The sequence below is a fragment of the Xiphias gladius genome, chromosome 20 (assembly GCF_016859285.1).
Source record: "Xiphias gladius isolate SHS-SW01 ecotype Sanya breed wild chromosome 20, ASM1685928v1, whole genome shotgun sequence".
Lineage (NCBI taxonomy): Eukaryota > Metazoa > Chordata > Actinopteri > Istiophoriformes > Xiphiidae > Xiphias > Xiphias gladius.
In genome coordinates, this window is record NC_053419.1 from 22,439,532 (window position 1) to 22,461,025 (window position 21,494).

The 21,494-nt window shown below is 45.0% G+C and overlaps 1 protein-coding gene across 1 annotated transcript in view; it reads right to left on the bottom strand.

The window, feature by feature from the left end:
- LOC120806351 (membrane-associated phosphatidylinositol transfer protein 2-like) overlaps positions 1-20,161 on the bottom strand; it is a 31,131-nt gene extending 10,970 nt beyond the window's left edge. The window contains exons 1-11 of the mRNA XM_040157409.1: positions 20,084-20,161; positions 12,317-12,531; positions 8,877-8,998; positions 8,216-8,449; positions 5,265-5,606; positions 4,694-4,789; positions 3,483-3,587; positions 3,260-3,324; positions 1,346-1,436; positions 372-525; positions 46-235 (exon numbers count right to left, since the gene is read on the bottom strand). Of these exons, the coding sequence (XP_040013343.1) occupies positions 46-235; positions 372-525; positions 1,346-1,436; positions 3,260-3,324; positions 3,483-3,587; positions 4,694-4,789; positions 5,265-5,606; positions 8,216-8,449; positions 8,877-8,998; positions 12,317-12,531; positions 20,084-20,161 (1,692 nt within the window). The remainder of the gene's footprint in view (positions 1-45; positions 236-371; positions 526-1,345; positions 1,437-3,259; positions 3,325-3,482; positions 3,588-4,693; positions 4,790-5,264; positions 5,607-8,215; positions 8,450-8,876; positions 8,999-12,316; positions 12,532-20,083) is intronic.
- Between the last annotated feature and the right edge of the window lie 1,333 nt (positions 20,162-21,494).

Consider the following 21,494-nt stretch of genomic DNA (forward strand, 5'->3'; position numbering starts at 1 on the left):
GATAAGCAAGACCCCCTTCAGCCCACCTTCAGGTGCCTCACTGACCTGGCCATTAAAAGACGCTCCTTCTAAAGACTTGATGAAGTCACTATACACCTGATTGGCTCGTAAGATGACGGTTGCGACAGCGTCTTGATACTGCGGTGCAGAGGTGGCCAAAAGAGGCAGCGCAGCCAGCGGGATGTGGTCCTGACTGCTGGACAGGCAGCTCTCGTCGTAGCTGTAGGGGCTCAGGCTGCAGAGCAAAGAGGACAGATTATTATCTGCCCGCCCCTGAGCGTGTTGGCTTGTTTAATGTCCGCACAGCAGGTTGAGTGTGCGTTGCAGGAGATTATTTAAATGTCGTTTGAATACTCGCGACTATCGCTCACTTGGAGACCAGCGAGAATGCGTCGACACACACAGCAGGGCAGGGGACCATCCGGATGGCGATGCGTCCCAGCGCTGCAGGGTAATGGACCCTCATCACGGTCTCAAAAGCCCCACTCAGCGTGTTTAAATCTCCCTGCTTGTTGTTCTGTTCACCTGCAGACAAAAAAGAGCAGAGTCTGGTCTCTTTTTTTGTGTGTTTTTGCATCATTTTCTGCATCAGTGGTAAAAAAATCTTTTTCAACTTGTGATCCTTAAAAAGGAAGAAACACAATTCTTTGTTAAAAGTTGCATTGGTCAACAAACTTGATGGTTTCAACTGAAGAATTTATGAGACCTGAAGAGGCATTTTGTTTTTTTTTTTTTAACTTTTTTTAACTTTGAATTTAGAAAAAAAACAAAAACAACATGTTTCCAGCAAAAAGGTTTTTTCCTCTTTCTACCCGGGTATTTATCTTACAAACCCTCAGATCTACACCTTTAAAAGGTCCTTTCATACTTCTTAAACGACTAATTAATAAATCAGTCAGTTAAGATCAAATGAATCCTTCTAATTGTAATAATCGAGTAATCATTTATCAAAGAAATATATCAAATATTTCCTTTTTCAAGCCTCTCAAATATCAGGATTTACTGCTCGTCTCTGTCATTGTACAGTTGGTATTTTTGGGTTTTGGACTGTTGACTGTTGTTAAGACGAGTCGTTTTCTTTTTTCACTGTTTTCAAAATTTTACCCTATTAGTTATAAACCGCACGCGATTGAAGATGAAGAAATAAGGATTGCAGCCCTTGTCCTGACCACAAGTCGGGAACCAGTGCTCTAGCTTAGAGATGTGAGGATGTGTTTTCTCACAGAGAAGACTGATGGTTCCTGATTCTCAAGATTTGGGATTTTAAATACTTTCAGAGTTTGAATTTTTCATGTGTTAAGTGTAACTTTTATAACAATGTTGCAGGATTAGGTTGGTGCTGTACCGGAGCCAGTGTCCAGAATGTTCCCTCCATGCAGGACCAGAATGAGGACGTGAATTTTGGACGGCTGGAGACACTGCTGAGACGAACAGTCCTGCAAGCAAGACGACAGGAGACATAGACGGGGAAAGACCAGGGAAAAAGGACAGAAGGTTGATGGGGATGAAGGAGCGAGCAAATACAGGAGGAACAGGAGAGGAGAGCAAAGAGGGAGACAAATAGGCAACATGCAGGGCAAAATACTAGCGACAAATCTACTAGACAACCAACAGAAAATTAATCAACAAAAATTTTGACAAATCATTAATCACGGAAGCCCTTCATATAGCAAAAATGCCAAACATTCACTAGTTTCAGCTTCTCAGATGCGTTTTTTTTACCCTTTTCCCTGTTTTAAATCATAGAAAAACTGATTATCTTTGGGCTGTCGGTTGGACAAAATAGAGCATTTCTGAAGACATCACTTCGGGCTCCGGGAAATTGTGGTGTAGAAGGTATTTTTCACTGTTTTCTGACACTTTAATCAGATGAAACGATAATAAAAATAAGAATAATAATCCATAATACATGAAAAAAAAATACAGACAAATCCATGAGGAGATAAGAGAGTTTATATTTAACCACGGTAACAGCAGTTGGCAAAACAAATCTGTCAGCTGTGGAAGATTGTATGACGTGACCGAAAGTAGAGTAGCTACTAAATGGACCTTGTGGTGAGATTGCTTTGGCAACTGCTGTTTCCAAGGTCAAATGTGAACCTTCTTTTGTCGCCGCTTTCAAGCCGACGCGTGCTCAGAAAAAAACGGAATTTTGAACATCTGTCGTTTCTATCACAACTGAGCAAAGTCCGTGCTGAGGAAGGAAGGGCGATATGGTCGAAAGCTCCAGAACAGCTCCTGAATGGACCCTTGGTTGAGATTAACTCGCCCTGAGTGTGGGTTCTAATTTCAGGAAAAACTGAAGTTAAAGGGCCAGTCTGCTGATTTTACGTGTCATATTCAGGTTACATACTACTCGGCCTGTGAAAACAGTTTGACAAAATGCCGGAAGACTAAATGATCGCCTCCTCTGCATCGATTTTGACGATCCTTTTTTTTTTCTTATGTCTCTTGGAAAATCTCCCGAATTGGTGGAAAATGCAATACGCCTCCTTAAATGGATCCCGGTCTCTGTTTTTGTTGTATCTACTGCGGAAATTATGAACATTTAAGAAGCGATAAAATAACGTGGAGTTAAAGGTCTCTCATGTTCGTAGAATAAACACACAGCCAGGAGACCGTTAGCTTAGCTTAGCACAGAGACTGGAGACAGTAACAAAATCAACCAACCAGCAACTCTAAAGTTCACTAATCAACATGTGTCATAGGTGCTAAAGTATAATAACAATAATTCACTGTTTTACAGGGGTTATGTGTTGGATTATTTCTTGGTCGTGACCACTACACAAATAGTGGGTTCCCCATTATATTCTTCACTAAATGTTACCTATTCAAATGTTCTCTCACGTGTCCCGTGATGTGGTCTAAGCTCTATTCCTAAGACTTCTAATGTCATTCCCCTCAGTCCTGTCTACGGGTCCGAGACTCACGTCTGGCTCTCTGGAAAACCCGGCGGATTGAAGTTCTTGCCCTCTTTCGAGACACGCCGCCAGACACAACGAGCAGGAACACACACACTCGCCCCAAACCAGCATTTATACACACTCACGCAGGGAGCGTAAACTGAGAGAACCTTAATCTTCTACCTAAATAAAAGTCAGCTAATTGCTGCAGTAGAGAGTGGATCCTAATTTCACTAAACTGGCAAGATGAGTGAAAGCTAATTTAGGAGGAGGGCTATGATCTACAAGCTATTTAATTAAGGGTGTCAGTGTGAAAGGGACACGAATGGAATGAGAAAACAGTGGAGAAACTGTACCTCCATCTGCGTCTCCTCGTTACTCATCACGGCGTACTCCCCGCCCGACTCCTGGTACAAAGTTTCTGTGAAAACATGATTCATTCACTCAGTCACTGGTATTTTTAAGTTAAAAAAAAAAGAGAGAGAGAGAGAGAGATGACTTAAACGTGAGCCCTGCGCTCCAGTGTTTCATTTGTCAGGGTAGAGGAACTGGCGTAACACGTGGGTGGGGGTCGCCTACCTTGTGCTTCATCCACCTCGATTCTTTCTATCTTGTCCATCAGATCATTGGAGCTCCACTTGGTGATCTCCTTGGCAAACATGTCCTCGTTGTCGGAGAAGTCCTCTGCGGGATACACAGAAACCTTCAGTATAATCAGAAATACCTCTCTGCTGGTCCAGACGATCAGGCTCTCAACGCAGACCTGAATCACAAGGGGGGCTCGGTCCTTTTGTGAAACCTCAAAGCTCCTGAAGGTCTCTGAGGCCTTCTGACCTAAAGTTGTTCCGCTTTCTAGGCCGGGGATCGACCTTCTGCTGTCATGGCCTCAGACGGTGCAACAGCCTCCTGCTGTTGAATTAACCCCACAGTTGAATTATGCAAATACTATAAACTATTCCTTGAGAACAGCCCTGCACCAAAAGACTGCAGGGGCCTGTGTAGGCGCTGCGCATGTTGCTTCAGGTACCAGTGGGACCGGGAATATCCAGTTTGACTAACAGGTCTGTAGATTTGAAGGCTTATCAGAAGCCAAAACTCTGCACAGCAGGTTTCAATTCTTACAGACAGGATTTTACAACTCTGGAAAATTATCACAACGGCGATCATCCTATTTTTTTGGTCGTGACAATCCCAAGGTAAACAGTAGAAACGCGGCGCCCTCGTTACAAAGTCACCTCCCACCAGGAACGTGCACGCTGCGTTGTTCTTCACGCAATGATAAACTTAGTCTTAGAACCTGGCTTTACGCAGCCAGTTTTTAACCTTGCTTGGAAAACTATACTTTGGTCAGCTTTAGCTGTTTTTAAATGAGCTTTATAAATAAAGAATAAAGTGTTTTGACTCTCATTTATTGTAGGTTTCGTTCAATGAATCTAACTCAACAACCAACGACTGCTCCTTTATAAAGCTTGATGGTCTGATACGTTCACTATTTGATATTTCAATGTCTGTGAACTTTTGGGATGGGGGGTAGGAACAAAACCAGATAAATGGGGGAGAACCTTGAGGTTCTCCGCAGCTAACAGTTATTAGCCCAAAGACCCCGAGCCAGCCTGAGATATGACACAAATACATGAATCAGTCAAGATCATCTTTGTATGCTGCAAAGCCGGAACGAAGCAGGAGGCAGGACTGCGTGTTTGAATTACACAATAAAGCCACTGGCCTCGGAGCTGTTTATAATGTGTGGTGAGCAGATTGTGTTTCACGCAGACACTGGTGATTTTTACCATGAGCATCAAAGAACTCGTCGTCTGTGCTGTCCTCCGAGTCCCGGGCGATGCTCTGCATCCTCCACTCCGAGAGGCTCTGGTGAGATGGGCTACCTGTACACAGGCAGGAGCCGGTCAGAGACGACTTTCATAATGACATTATGATTAAAGGGAGAGGACAGACAAGCTCATGCGTGGAGGCGTGCAAGATAAAAAGACGATAAACGTGTCGCGTTACAAAGCAGAACGCAAAACTCCGCATCCCCGGAGACGCGGAGAGTTGTTTGTTGGAAGAGCTGGACTCGTTGTGATTTCACAACTCACACCAGGAGCAAACAGCTTCATACCCGGCAGCAGTGATGTGGGAATGTTCGTCATTCCCACATCAAAGTGCGGAAAAAATAAACCACATTTATGCACCTACGAGATCTGTTCAGTTGCTGTGTTGTTCATGTAAACCGCACATTTTGCTTGTAAATGTCTGTACGAACAGTGTGAGAATCCCTGACACACTGGTATTACTAGTCTCAGCATCAGGCGAGGCGCCTGGCCGAAAACCAAAACGGGGTAAAAACCCCAGAGCCCTCACCTCCTCTCTTAGATGACCGGTTGGAGGATCTAGAGGATGTGGACCACTGCTTGGTGAGCTCCCCTCGTGTCTCCAGCGAATCTCCCAGCTTTCCCGCCGCTCCCCCTTCCTCCTCCGTGTTGGATCCCGCCGCCTCGGCTCCCGGCTCCTGGTCCTGGCCGACGGAGGAGCCGTTGGTCTCCGCTCCCCCCTCCTCGCTGAGGCTGTACTGGGCCATCTTCTTAGCCAGCGCCAGCTGGGTCTCCAGCTCCAGCTGCCTGATGTCCTCGATGGTCAGGCCGTACCACTCGTCCTGCCAGCACCACGCCTGCCGGTGGGCACGGACCATCACTTTACGCAGACCTGCGAGGACGGCAACGAGGATTTATTGGCGTGTAAACTCGTTTTAAGGAGGATCAAATCCTGTTTCTGTGACACGAATCAACAGAAGTGGATTAACCTTGAAAAATGTATCGTTAAGGTTGGTGAATACAGAGTGTATCCCGAGAGATTCACAGTTAGGTCGTGAGCCGCCTCCGCGTTTCATATCATCCATCAACATCACGCTCCAAAACCGGCTGTATTTCGGTTGCATTATGGGCGGTTGGATCATATTTAGTCACTTTTCTTGTGTGAACACGCCGGAGTCTAAACTAGAAAACCTGCTCGGGATCAGCATGTGGAAACGGGATTAGGACACAGCCAATGACCTCAGTGTGTGACTCTCCCGGCGGGAGTCTTCCCGCCTCACGTCCGCACGTCCCTACGATCACAGCCGCTTCTTCTTGCCCTGTTTGCACCTGATAACCGACCCGCTGTGTCTCTTTGCGGCCCACGCGACTTCATACGCACGATAGAGTCGGAGGTTTTCGCGCGGCGGACGAGCCGAGAGAAGCCAGAGAGGCGTTTGTTTGCCTTCAGTGGGACAGTTGGGGGGGGGAAGAACCGGAAATCCTACGTTTATATGTATATAGACATGTACATGGCAAATGACCAGAGGAAGCCAGTCTCGAATTTGAATCAGCGGCCTCCTCTTGATGAACTATACAATCACCGGCTGGTTATGAAACCCCGAAACCCTCCGAGGAGATGACGATTAAAACATCCATCCTGACCAAAAGAAAAGCCAAAATTAGCAGACAGAGAAAGCTATTATATTAATATCCAGAGAAAAGAACCACTAACACATCATCCATTTAAGCACGAAAGTGGAAACGACTGAACAGATTATTAACAAAGCTTGAAAGGTTCTGAATTATCCAACCCAAAGACCCCTTTCAGCACAATCTGGAATAAAGACGCTCTGTGGGAGCTCAGATGTTATAACGTTCACGAAACGGGCTTTGATGCAGGTTCAGAGAACATCAGGTGGTAGGAGCCAAAAGTTTCGCAAAGGCCTGTGTGTGTGTGTGTTTAAGTGGCAGCGGATGCGGCGGGAGTGTGTCGGGGGGAACATTTCCGTAGATGGAGATCCGTTGAGAAAACGCCGTGAAGACGGAGCGGCTGCCGCTTCAGTAGCGTGGAAGCAGGCGCTTCCGAGGGAGCGCGCAAACAGTCTTGGGTCACGGCGGCGAAAACGGGAGCAGCCCGACGCTGGCAAGACATGAATCCGGTCTGCGGCGTTATCTCGGGGAAACAGACGCCGCTCTCTGCTCCCGCCTCTCAAACGCCTCCTCAGCCAGGTGCCTTCAGTATTTTCTTTATTTGCTGCGCCTGTGCGCCTGCAACCTCTCCCCCCGTGTCTGTCCCTGCTCCAAACCAGGGGGGGTTTCGTTAATAAGTGGTTAATCATTACAGAGACCACTCCCGTGCTTTTCTCGTACACCTGCCAGTTTTAACACACACGCTTGCACAGATGCGGGCAGAAAGACACACTCGCAGATTCTCCAGGGTATTTCCTGACTTTCAATCTTCGTGTCGGACTTTTTTCTATCTTTGTTCCCAAATTCTCGGGATAATTGCAGACTTTCCAGGGTCATTCCCAAGTTTTCAGGGTCACCTCTGACCTTCCAGGGTTGCTGCTGCCTTTTCAAACTTTACTCCTGAGTTTTAATGACTGTTTAATTATTATTTATTACTGATTTTTCAGGACAGTTCCTGATGATTTGGGATTACTCCCAGGTTTTCCGAGGTTATCACAGACTTTCAATTTGAATCCCTGATTCTGCAGCTTTGTTCATTCCCAGCTTTACAGGATTACTCATGATTTTTAGGATCAGTCTTTGGCCCATCCAGGTTATCGCTGACTTTACAGGGTTATTTCTGTCGTACTTTTTAAATTTATTAACAACTATTTTCAGCATTAGTCACAAACTTTTGAGGGTTATTACCAACTTTCTCAGGTTTATCCCTGACTTTTACTTTTTAAAGTCAAGGACTTTAAAACAGTTGATACCAATTTTTCAGGATGATTCTAGACTTTTTTCAAGTATTCTCAATTTTTCTCCCTTTTCGGGAATATTCCCACATCTTCAAGGTTGCCCTTACCTTTTTTTAACCTTGATTGGGGATAATTCCTGAGTTAGTTCTGACTTTTCATCTGCATTTAGAATGATTCTCAGTGATAGCCCTAACTTTTCAGGATTATTCACATCTTTTTCAGGGTGTTCACAGACTTTCCAGGGTTATTCTGGACTTGTCTTTGTGCTTTACCTTTTAATTTAGGTTGCTATTCCTTTCATTTATATTGTAATCTTTTTATGTTGTTTGTCTTTCTTTTTTGACGTTTTATTGCATTTTTAAAGCACTTTGAATTGCTTTTGTGTAGGAAACACACAAATGCTTTACAAATAAACTTGCTTTGCCTTATTCAGGATCTTTTCAGGAATTACTTACTGATTTTTCAGGAATATATATGACTTTTTAGGGTTAACTACGACTCACGGATAAAGAGAGAGAGCAAAAGGAACATTTAGCCTTGAAGGTGTCTCTCACACACACACACACACACACACACAATCTGCCATACCTACCCACATCATGTATGAAGCGTTCAATCTTGGACTGCATGCCCCAGTATCTGAACTCCACTTTGCAGAGCTTGTAGGCACACATGACGGGGTTCTGACCAGGATTCTGGTTGATCTCCTCGATCCAGTCCTCTGACAGTGGACCCCGTTTGGTCTTGACAGACTGATACAGCTTTGGGTCTTCTTCCACCAGGTACTCGTGAGGAGCCATGTAGTCCTTTACGATGTCTATGGGGTCTACAGGGGACACAGAGTCATTATGAATCACACAAATGCAAAAACTGACCCAGATCTGAGCAGCAGGTATGGGCAGGACAGATGTCACGACGCCCTCACTGAACATCTGCCTCCAGAGGTGTGTGTGTGTGTGTGCCTGTGCGTGTGTGTCTTTTATGTAATCACTCCCTGCAGGGAACGCATCTGGAGCCGACTGCACATTTCTCCTGCAACCCAGTGAATTTCAGTATTCAGAGGCTCAACACAAGCTCTTCCACTCCTGTCTGTGTTTTCACTGCAAATATCACTGTGTACGTTTGGTTCCTGATCCTGCTCATGAAGAGATGACGACCGGCCAGTGGATCCGAGAGACACAACTGAAGTCTGAAAGTGTTCTCGGTGGCATTGAGGGGTGTGTTTTCGTGTGTATGATGATCGATCTACCTACCGACTGTCCTCTGTCTCTTTTCGGCGGAGGACAGATTGAAGACATCCGCTTGATTTCCAGTGTCTGGTTTATAATACGTCTCGATGTCTATAGAGAATTTCTCTACAAAGGGACAGGTGTACCTGAGAAACAAAAAACAAAGAGTTATTTAGGAGTTGAAATGCACAGGAGAAGAACCTCCATCCTCCATCAATTTGTCAGTTTATGGTTAAAAAATAATAATTATTATATGCTTGGAGGAACACACCAGGATTTGGTCTATTGGTCAGCATACCTCTTGAGTGATGCTGAAAATCAAATCATCCATGTGCCTCTTGTAAATAATCAGACAAGAACCTTGTAGATCAATAGCCTATGTCAAGAATTGTCTATAAAGTTTCATACATCAATTACGCAACTGATATAGCCTCAAATGCCAGAGAAAAACCTCCACGCTGGCGTCCTGATGCAATGAAACTGTCAGGGAAAGCTATTTTCACAACAATTAAAAAAAACGTCAGAGCATCTAGACGCGTCCTCAGGTACTGGTGCAGCATCCTCCAGGACTCAGGTATCCACGCGTGTCCTCCGCCCGATTGGCACAAACACAGCCAGCTGCTCAGCTCTGGCGTCGGCAAAGACGCTCTGTCGGTCAGTCCGCCACTTTTGTCCAGACTGAAATATCTCAACAACTACCGGATGGATTACCACGAAATCTGGCACATCAAGGTCCTCAGAGGATGACATGAATCCCGCGGACTTTGTCGATCCCCTGATTTTTCCTCTAGCGCCACCAGCGGGTCAAAATTTCCAGTGAAATACCTCAACATCTACCTGATGGTGAATTCGAATGCTTTCGGTAATTCCCTGACTCTTTACCTAGCGCCACCATGAGGTCGGCTGACACATCTGATTCAGCATAATGTGTCTCGACAGCCTGCTGGATGGAGTCGATTCAGGGATTCATGTTCCCCACAGGATGATGGTGATTCCCTCACCAAAACTAAATTTCAATTTGGTTTACGACCACACACCTGCAAAACAGCTTTCGTTTGTGCTACGTGCTAATTAGCACATTTTAGCAACCTAGCCTGCTATTTGACCTGATAGGCCTCGTGGCACTGTCACTGTGGCAATATTAGCACGCTGTTAGCATTTAGCTCAAAATGCTGTCGTGTTTAGGTGCAGCCTCGCAGAAATACTAGCATGGCTGCAGACTCTTGGCCTTGTTTAAATTAAAATATTAAGGAACAAGCCAGTCCCGTAAGATCCTCTCATGCCTTCAGCTCGTTTACTGCGAGCGCGGCGACATGGCAGCACCACCCGAGTCTGTGCTTTATTTGAAAAACTCGTCTTTTCCGACCCCCAGCGGTTCAACCTCTCACCCGGCTGCAGCCAATGTGCAGGTGTACGCCTAGACCCTGTGACGTCACTGGTGGGTGTGGCCACAGGCGCGACGAGAGCGGATCTCTGACCGCACCCACGCAGGTTGAGACGGGGCTGAAACTTTCAGAGAGGGCAGCAAAGCACTGCGTTTTAGCCAGGTGTGATGTTATCCTCCAACCAACCGCCACTGGGTGTTATATATATTTACACTTGTGATAATATTTGAATGGTGTAATCTTTAAATTGTATAAAACTATGAGGAAATATTGCTACCGGCAGTTTCCAAAGGCACAACAACGGATTAAAGGCCGGGCTCTAACACAGAGGTGTTTTGAGTTATGTCGCTGAAAAACTGTGGCCTAAAAATCTGTATTTTTTTATCTTGTGCATCTAAGATTAAAAATTTATATACAAATCAACTTTTGGCAGCCGGTTGGGGGGGGGGCTCCATGATTTAACATTTTACTTTTTTACTAATATGGCCGACACTTTTCTCCAGACCCACTTACAAGTGAGGCAACTTCTTGCCCAAGGACACTTCGGCACGCGGACGGGAGCAGCCGGGGATCGAACCACCGACCCGCTCCGCCACCTGAGCCACAGCCACCCCGCTCTAACACGCATGAAAGCGGCACGATGAGAGCTTTTTACTTTTGATACTTTTGAGCAGATTTTGCTGGCATTGCTTTACTTACTGGACCTTTTCGAACACAGGATCTTTGCTCGTAACTGGGTATTTTCACACTGTAGTATTGCCACTTTTATATGAGTTACCCTTTAACTACCTGCCACAGGCTGTTATACGTTCCCGGCTCATAACCGCCTTGAGTATGTTTTGCTAAACCCTCCTCCCCTGCAGGAGCTACGAGGCTTATTTGAAGTCCTGCAAATCCAATCTAAGAGTGTAGCATTAGCTGCACTAACTTGGTGCCAAGTACATAAAATCTTGCTGGTCAGACACAGTAGAGATATTTAGTCAATTAGAGGAAATTAATTTAAATTTGGCACAAGGTGGTAAGGGAATGATTATGTGATTATTCAGCTGAATAATAAAACAGCTCAGCAATAAGCTGCAATAAGCGAATGTTACTTCATTCGTCACGTTTATGAATCTAGGATCCACATGATGAAAACCAGTGGGGAAGTTTTATTACTAAAAGGTCGGTCTTTCTACTTTAGGCACTGTCAGCTGCCTCAACTTCACTTGACGTAACGTAAGCTCAAGTGTGAACACGGAGCAAAGGTTTCCCCAGGGGGCACGGGGATGACCGTAGTGTTTTCTGAAAGTCTAGGCAATCATGCAAAAGCTTGTTGCTTTTCCCAACGACATCGTCGTCAATATCCGTGCGCAGAGTCATTTTCCTCTTAGACACGTGCAGCTTGAGTCCCAGGCCTGGGGCCCGTATTTGTCGGACACTGCAGGACCTAGAGTCTCTACGGCAGCAACTTCGGGGTAAAAAAAGTCATTGCCCGGTTGTGAGCAGCAAGATTCCTCCCACTTCCAGCCAATTACAAGAGTCACTTTGAAGAGCAACTCTCGGGTGATCGCGTGATTAATAACGTCTGCTCAGAGAAGCAGAGTGTGTCCTAGTTAGAGCCTTGCAGTTCATTCGATGGTAAGAAATTAAGAAAGCCCATTTTATTTTGGCTCATTTTTCTCTAAATCTCCAGCAATCTGATATATTTATCATGTATGAATATATCAATAGGGACAAAACAAGAGAGAACCGTCTGAAACGGAAACAAAACGCCCCTGAGAGATGTTCTGCTGTTGGTAGATGGCAGTGCGTCTGAGAAATACTACAATATGGAGACAAGTGCAGACAGTGAAGATGTGTGAAGTCCATGTTTAAGCTCATTGTTTGTTTGAACCCCTGATAAATGCCCCGAAAAAAACAGGAAAAAGAAAAGTTATCATTCAAATGAAAGTTATCGACTGATTTTACACCTATATTCTTAATTGTACTGCTTCAGCTAATGTATTGATGTATTGCATTAACCAATATTATTGAGGGATTTCTACTGTTACCTTTCAGTGAATAAACACGGGGCCAGATTTGGCGTGGGTGTCTCACCGGGTTCGTGTATAGGGGTAGGCGTTCCAGGACTCCTCCTCCACTCGCAGGGCAGCTTGCGGCAGAATGGCACAGAACCAGCTCGGGATGTGTTTCCCGATGTGATAGACCTTGTGCGTGTACTGGCCCGAGCCTCCGGGGCCGTCCTTGTAAGGCTTGTTCTCGAGGATCTCCACGCCGCTGCCTTCGCCGCAACTCTCCTCCCTGCTCTTTTTCTGCAAGGCGGCGGAAAGATGACAGGACAGAGGGAGGAGGGAGATTGAGGATCTGCTCAGATTCAACAGAAAGTGGAAAAACAAAAAAACCTGTTGTCTTGTCAGCGGTGGGAGAATTCAGATGCTTTACTTGAGTAATAACTAAAAATACCACACTGTAAAAAAAAAAACTCAGTTCAAAGTAAAAGTCCTGCATCCAAGATTTTACTTAATCGAAAGTATGTAAGTATAATCAGCTAAATGTAAATAAAGTATAAAAGTAAAAGTACTCACTATGCAGGGAAATGGCCTCTGTGTTATTATACAATCAGATTATTACTACAGATACATTCACATGTAAGTAGCATATTTATGTTGTAGCGGAGCCAGTTCTACCCGTTTTCTATGCTGTTTGGTGGTTTAATTTGCTGCATAACAATGTGCATCATATTTTACACACTTGTCCTAAATGTACTTGGTTCCTTAGATGAACGTGTCAACGTTTTTATCATCTCTCACGCTGTTCCGTTTCAGTTTCAGCTGTCAAAGCCAGGGGGACGTGTCCACCCGGCCTCATGCAGACTCAGCCCCGGTCCCCCTGACACTCGTCCTCCCCTCCTCCTCCTCTCTTTCCTACAGCCGCTTCCGGTCAAACACCGTCTACCCTCACACGGCGCTCGCGTCGGTCATTCAGGCGAGTCTTTCATCGCAGAGCTGTGGACGGACGACGCAGCGGAGGCGAAGCGACGAGCTGGGAGGAGGAAAAAGAGACTCCCTTTCTTTTAAACCTGTTAGTCACGTTTATTTAGACTCTCTCTTTCCTCCCGATTCCGCCACAGCTCACTCTAACCCTCATTTTTCCCTCCCTCTCCTTAAAGGATCCAAACTCTGCTGAGTGTTTCCTTTTCACCGTCGGGTTAAGGTGAGGCAGACTTTGACGAAGCCAGATTCCCTGCACAGAGGAGGTAGAATCAACGATCTCCCTTTCTGCCCAGCATGTAACATCCTTCAATAAAAGGCGGCAGATGGTTCAACCCCACAGATCCTGCAAGACTGAGCTGTGTATTAAGCCCGTTGCTCCACAGAGGGAGTTTGGGATTACGGCCTCAGTTTATAAACACACTGCGTCTCCTTAAGAGGCTCTGCATTTAGACTGTAGCCGTCTGTAGCACTCAGCTGTACAGATGAAGGATTTATAAGGCTGGTGTAGTATGAAGCAAACCCCTCCAGGATCTGATATAGGAGCCCAGTTATCATAGCAGAGAATATTTTTTGGATAAAATCCTAAAAACGCAAAAGCCCTGCACGGAGAACAAATACATGAACCCAAAATAAAAATGTTACTGTTCTTCAGTCCTTTCGATTCCAGCCATAACTACAGAAGCCAGAATGAGTCTAAGAGATACTGAACCAAAGTTACTGAGGCACAAACGTGGTAGAAATGGAGGTTTTTAACTTCGCCTTTTGTGACACAACAAGACCAGGTCTAAACCTGGCATGTGGCTGGACCAGACCTTTATCTGTCTGCTTCTCTCCTACTCTCTGTGCTCACGTACTCAGTATTTTAATGCAGCCGAGTTCCCAACAAAGCTGTCCTCGTTGACATGTTCTTCTGTTTGTATGAAATCGTGACTGACACGGGGCCCATTAAGACCACACGTCAACCAGCGGTCACTTCCGAGCCATTTCCAAGCTGCTGCTGCTGCTCTGCTGCTGAAATCCTGATTTTATAACAGCGTGAAGAGAACTCGCTAAAAGGGTCTGAAAAAATCTGTTTAAATGATAAGGAGGAGATTAAATATAAATTATAGAACATTAAAATATGGTTTGTTTAGGTGCTTTGCCATTTTTCCTGACTGTGAGTAATCTGTAAAATTCTGATCAGAAGCTCTTTCATAAGTTTAATTTTAACCAACTAGTTTCCGGCTGATGAGCTTTACCATTCTCCCTATTTACATTCGAGCCATTATTTCCCCGTGAGTGATCTTTGAATTTCATCCTCAGCCGTGGTCTACTTTGAGCGGTCTCTTTCCACTTAAACGCTGATTACCTCTCAGACGTTTAATAACGAGGACTGAGACATCAGTCTGAGGACAAGAGGAGATCTTTTCGGATTCGTCGCCCTCAAGACAGCGCCACGGCGCCTCCTACAACCTGGCTGATAATGAATGAAAATGTGTGTCTATCGTATGTTTCCGTTCCCAGTTAGGCCAAAAGTCACAGCCACGATAAACACTGGCGCTCAAAATATACATCCCCGACGTGAGCGCTGTCAGGCGACCACGGTGAAGACACCGTATCCTGGTTTCAAACCCGTGATTGAAAAGCAATTTTATTCCCTCCATTGTAATGTGCTGCGGGTCGAGGAAAAGCACTTTGTGAATACGAATCATCGCGATCATTATTAACAGCAAGAGTGGGGTGTTCGGGGTCAAGAACGAGGGCTCAGATTGAACACGGAGCTCTCTCTCCTGGACACTTTAGAGAGGCGATATCGGTAATGAAGGTCAGAGGAGGCAAACAGCTGGAAAATTGCTGTAATCTAGCAGGTAATGTAATTTAGGTGAGGAGCTAAGGGCCTGAAATGACCCTCCTCGTGTCCGCGTCCCTTCTCCCGCAGCACACGGGGGGGACGGCACGGAAGACCTGCGTTAACGACACACATCTCGGGGCCCAGAGCAAAGAGCCGAAGCGTCGCCTGAACGGCATTAACCCCGGAACTTTGAGGAGAGGTGGTTTCTCCAGAGGTCCTTGCTGTGTAGAAGGTTAAAGTTATTCTCTCGCACAGTTTTCCGAAAAAACAAAGAAAACCAAGACTGAAGATCTGAGGCTAAAGATGGAACCGTTCAGACCATCTGTGCTGAGGGTCTCTAGTGTTAGTATTTCCCCCTCATTATAATACAACCTTCAGTTGCCCCGCTGCCGCCTTCAGTGCTCCGCTCAGAAAAAACACAACCGTCTCGTGGAAGCGTTTGCGTTTTGTCCTCGTGTGCATCGTTCTCAAATGCGAAGAAGAGCTGCAGTTCCGTGGAAAATGTGCAGGTGTGGAAAGACACGGAACATGAAGTCGCTCCATATTTCCGGAACTGTGTCACCAATCATTTCCTGAGAATAACTTTTGTAATGTCATACTAATTATTGGGGGAAGGAGACAGTGATCAATTAGTACATTATGAGCTAATCAACGCAAATTAATTAAAAAAAAACAAAACCCTAAAAGTCTTTGAGTCCGGCTGAACGTGCAAAAATGTGAATTCTGTCGATTGTGCCGCTGCAACGTCCGTCCATAAGCCCTAATACCCAAATATATCTAGTTTACGATGACTGTGACATAGAAAAGCAGAAGGTCCTCGCTACTGAGAAGCTGGAGTCGGAGAATATTCGACCTTGTTCCACTTTTTTCTGCTTGAAAAATGATAAAACGATTATGAAAATGGTTGCAGTTTACTTTTCTGCTGATCAACTAATCAACTAATCATTTCAGCTTGAGTCTGCTGTCAAACACAATTCAACATATATAAAGAGTAAAGGTTTCAATGACAAATTAATAATGAATTTGGGTTCAAATGAAACTGCTCTTTCAAAGAAACGCCTATATTTTCCTGTAATTAGAACCAGACTAAATGGTCATTTCCAGGAAACTGCACAGTAAATGATTAGGAACATACAGACCTGCAGAATAAAGAGTTGTAAAAGTCTTGAGGACCTTGAATTGGATGTGTGAACAAAGTCGAGTGGCTGACTACCAAATAGATACAGAAGGAAAGCTGAGACAGAACTGGGCCGCGAAGCGTGAAGAGGAACTCGTCCAGTTTGACAGCGAGACAAAAAACATTCAACAGAAGGAAATCTGAATAAATAAAAGCACAGAGAAACGTTTTAAGATGTTTTTAAAAAGTGCTTAAGGCCTCAAACAATCGGCAGAGAGGGAGAGGGAGGGTTTCAAAAGCTGACAGGGAAAGAAAGATGAGGAGAAGAAGTGAAAGAAAACACAGCCCATGTCCAATTTGAGAAGTGCTGCTGGGTTGAGCAGACGCTCCGAGGACCACGTCTGTGGAATTATAATGGGCCTGGTTTTGCTGAGGGTCTCGTTTCTGCCGGGCTGAGCCGTCCTTGAATAATTGATGTGACACCACAAGGTTAGCGTGAACCAGGGGTGCGCAACTCCCCTCCCCGGGTCCGCGCACGCCCCTCCCGGAGCAACAGTAGATCCTCATGCATCAAACGTTATCACCAGCAGCTCAGAGGTTTCAAACACCCCTTCTATTAACCGCTCTGCCATTTTTCAACTTCCGCGGTTGCTTTCAGTTTGGAGCTGGCGACCGACGATGCTCGCTGCTTGAGTTATTTAAAAAAATGCAGCGAAAACCCACAAACGACAACAACAAGTGGGCAAGACTATACAACGAAAAGAAAAAGAAAAAGAAAAGGCTTTAGGTGCAAAAACAGAAAATATTTCACGTAATACATCATCAACAGTTCCCATTGGTGTTTTGGTCACACTGGCTGATATGTTGACTGGGCAGCCCACCACTTTGGTCCAGACTGAACTACCTGAACAACTATGGGTTGGATGAACACACATTTTGGTTCAGACGTTGAGGACGATACGTCCAAATGACTGTGGAAATCCTCTGACTTCTCCCCGTAGCGCCGACCAACAGGTTGACAATCTTGGTTTTGACTGAATTATCTCGGTAACTATTGGATGGATGGTAAATAAATCTTCTACAGACATTAATGTCCCCTTCAGGAGGAACTGTAATCATTTTGGTGATTCTTTAACTTTGAATCTAGCACTGCCATCAGTTCAAAACAAAAAAAAGTATTTGCTCAACATCTTATCTACTACCCAATAGTTGCAAAACTACCTACATTCCCATCATTTTATTGTGAACCTGTAAATAAATGCACTGAAAAGAACAGTGATTAAATGCCCTTTTACTCTGAGTGAAAACTGAGTATTTCACTTCAAGAGCTGGAAAAACAGATAATCCTTCCTTCCAGCCCGACAGTCTCTTTGCTGCACTCCTTCAAATGTGTGTGGCGACCCGTCTGTAGCTCAGGGTTTCCTTTGCCCTGAGCTTAGGCTCACGGCTCCACTTTGCAGAACTGAGCTGAAGACGTTTGCCGATTCCTGCACACGGTCGCAATCTGACTCAGACGCAAATAACATTGTAAATGACGCTGCTACAATAGGACCCCACTGAAAAGTGTTATGAAATACTGTAAGGTGTTCCCCTAAGCGTCCATCTCCCGTAACAGTACATGAGTGATGCACATAACCTAAACTGTATCCGGTCCTGAGAGCGATGTCGTCATGGCGATGCCGACAGCATCATCGCGTCTGTCCTCCCTGTCTCTCTCTCTCTCTCTCTCTCTTTCAGACCCTCCCTTTCTTTCAATCTCTCTCTCGCCCATATCGCAAACATATGATGGCAGCCGCTGCCATGCTGCAGCTGATGTCACCGGTTACCGTGGCAACCTGGCTCTCAGCTGTGACGCTGAACAGGAGGAGGAGGGGTCCAGCAGTGGATGCATGCGTGTGCGTGTGTGTGTGTGTGTGTGTGTGTGTGTGTGTCTGTGTGTCATACATAATACGGTTCATTATCAAAGCTGATATTCAGGAGGATCGGTTCAAGACTCTTGACGGAGGGAGCCGCTTTGGTTTCAGAGGTGGGGAGGTTCTGCTTTTGTTATACAGCACTGTGCAAAGGTTTGAGTCACTTCGGATGTTTAGATTCTCATCCGTCACACAACACCGCCAGGGATGCGTCTGATCAGTCCCTGGTTCCTCCTGCAGCAAGACAGCGGGGCCAAACACACAACCGGAGCCATAAAGGGCTGTCTTCAGAGACCGGAAGAACAACGCAGTCCTGCATCAGAGGGTCTGGCCCCCCACAGAGCCCTGATCTCAGCGACACGGAGTCAGTCTGGGATCACATGAAGAGACAGGACACACTGAGACGGACTAAATCCACAGGAGAACTGGGGCAAGTTCTCCGAGATGCTTGGAACAGCCAACCTGCCAAGAACCTGAAAAACTGTGTGCAGGTGCACCGAGGAGAACTGGTGCTAGTTTAAAGGCAAAAGGGGGGGGGTCAATGTAAATACTGATCTGATTTAGGTTTTTTCTGTTGACTGTACTTTGTAGGAAGTTAACTGGTAAATAAAAACATTACGCATTGTTTTTGAAAAATCCTCACTTTGCTTTCAGTGCCTAAAAGTTTTGCACAGCACCACACGAGTGTATCGTCTAGCAAACAACATAATAAACCATAATAATGGTAGTAGCTGCTTTATTAATGGACTAACCCCATAATCACTTTAGCAAAAAGTCATACTGCAAAGCCAACTATGACTCTTTAAACTCAATTAGTAATGCTTCCATCTTTACTACAAAGAGCTCTGTCCTTTAATGCATTATCTTTGAATGATGGTCAGTTCAAAAAAAAAAAAAAAAAAAGAGGCGGGGGGGTCAGGCTGTATGCTGCCTGAGAGGTGAAATCCAGGGCAGAAAGAGTCTTCAAATCACTACTGCTGCTGTTAAACTGTAATGAATGCAGCTACAGTACAGAGACAACTCAGAGAATGAAACAAACTGAAACTGCAAACGGAAATATGATTCCGAAAACAGGGAATCACGATTTCGTTTTTTTGACATCTGACTTTATCTAGCTCCTGTGGGTTTCTCCAACATCTTAACCCGACTGGAGAGGCAGAAACAACAACCACAACAAGCTGTCAAATGGGCTGTCAAAATGAATCAGCACAAGGAACCCTCGGGAGAAAGTGCAGTGATAAATGACACTTACAAGTCACCCGCACTTCCCTTAATTTTACTATAAACTACATTTTTACCTTGAGTCCCTTAACATTTTCATCCATGCTGTCCTTGTAAAGCCAGTCACAGGGACAACTAGCATTTCAAAACAGCCAGATATGAGTTTGAGAGAATGACAGAGAGACAGGCTGTTTGTTCCGTTGTTCCTAAAGGAGCGATTCAACATGTTGGAAAACACGCGTATTTCTCATTGGGACACTTTTTTTTTTTTAAATGTAACTTTTAGTGTGTTTGTATACGTGTGTGTGCATTTGCACAAAATTATTAAATGAAACCCAATCCACAGGCATATGGAGCACCATCTGGTCTGCAGGACAACACTGCCCCTGTGACCCTTTAACGACGTTCCATGTTCTCCACCTTGCCTGTTCTGGTACAGTGAGACAAGATTACACCTTAAACTCCCGACGGACCCCCCCCCACACACACAGGTCGCTTCCAGGTCGTCCGATTTAGTGTTTTGATGTAACTGTAAAATCTGTGTTTAGCCACAGCAGTTGATAGGAGGATTGTGCTGCACTGACACCAAGACATTTTTATCCAGCTTTAAGCTTAAGCACAAGGGTGCACATAAACCTCTTCTCTGGTTAATTGCAATTTGTTTCTTAATTGTTTTCCGGTCTTTTCTAGAGCCTGGTACACACTGTACCCCTGGCACGTCTGAGTGGAACCATGGATGTGATGTTTGATAACGAATATGTCCAGAAAAAACAAAAACCACCCACTAACCTGGATCATGTAGAGCTGAGCGATGCGGTACTCCTCCACGCTCATCGGCATGGGGATACGATACTCCTTGATCAGCATGGCTGTGCTTGAATTGGGCTGACTCCGTGTGTGTGTGTGTGCGTGTGTGTGCGTGTGTGTGCGTGTGTGCGCGTGTCCAGAGGGGAAGGAGTGTAAGAGGGTAGACGCTCCTCTCGGTCAACGTCCGCACCCAAGCAGCATGTTCAAACAGCGAGGATGGGATTCATCGCTTTTCACACCTGAGAGAGAGAGGGAAAAGAAAACAGACGTTCAGTGGGGAAAAAGTATTGGAATATGTAGAGTTTAGCTTCTAGCGTTACTCACAAACCTGAGGAGGAGTTACCATGTTTGTCTCAAGGATTAACCCCCCCCCATACACGAGCCAACACATCCGGCGTGTGTTCTCCAGCCAGCCCTCCTACAGATCTATTACAAGGTAATCCACTGACCTAGCAACTTCCCCTGAAATCCTCCGGCAACCTAAATCCCAACTCTGTCTATGCTCTGAAGACTCAGCCAAGTTGTGGTCAGTCCAACAAAGCCACCCTGCTGTGGTGGGAAGTACATTTATTCAACTACTGTGCTCAAGTACAGCATGGAGGTACCTGTAGTTTACGTGAGTGAGGGAAATATTCTACTTTCTACTCCACTACATTTATTTGACGCCAGCTTTACAGCTTCAGCTTTTACAGAGAAAACATACAATCGGTTTTTAAAATGTGATGTTTTGTACGATCAAGTAATTTTGGTCCTTGACTGAATCTTAAACCTTAAACCTGCAACAGCTGATTTTTTTTGGCCACCTGGGGGTAGCACAAAAACAACTCGTGAACACAACACTGACATATCATCAACTTTTAACTGTAAACTGTTTATTTAAACATCCAGCAGATACAGGGCATTATAATTCATTTGGAGTGGTGTTTGTGTCCACCTGATGAATCTAAGACCAATATTAACTCTGTTTTAGCTCTGCTTTTGGTCTCCACCAGCTCCTGAGGGAAACATCTGGCTCTTTAGCTGCTAAATGCTCCACTATGTTGACCAGCTGGTCTCTAACTGTGTCTGTCATCTGTTTGGTGCTGAGCAGGTAGATGACAGTGGCTTTTTAGAGCTGATAATTCTCTATAAATTACCACTTTAAAGTCTTATTTTCTTTAAAAACATGAAAAAATCTGCCAGTGCTGCAAGAATATTCCAACTTGTCGTGTTTTTTAATTCAAATACAAATCTAAAGTCTAGTTTTGTTTTTCAGAATTTTTTGTGCAGCTTTATTCTTATAACATCTTAGAATGTTTTTAAACTTGAATAAAACACTTTTAAAGGTAGAAAACGTCCGCTCCCTAAAAAAAGAAATCCACGTAGCCATTTCGTCTTCCAGCATCAACGCCAA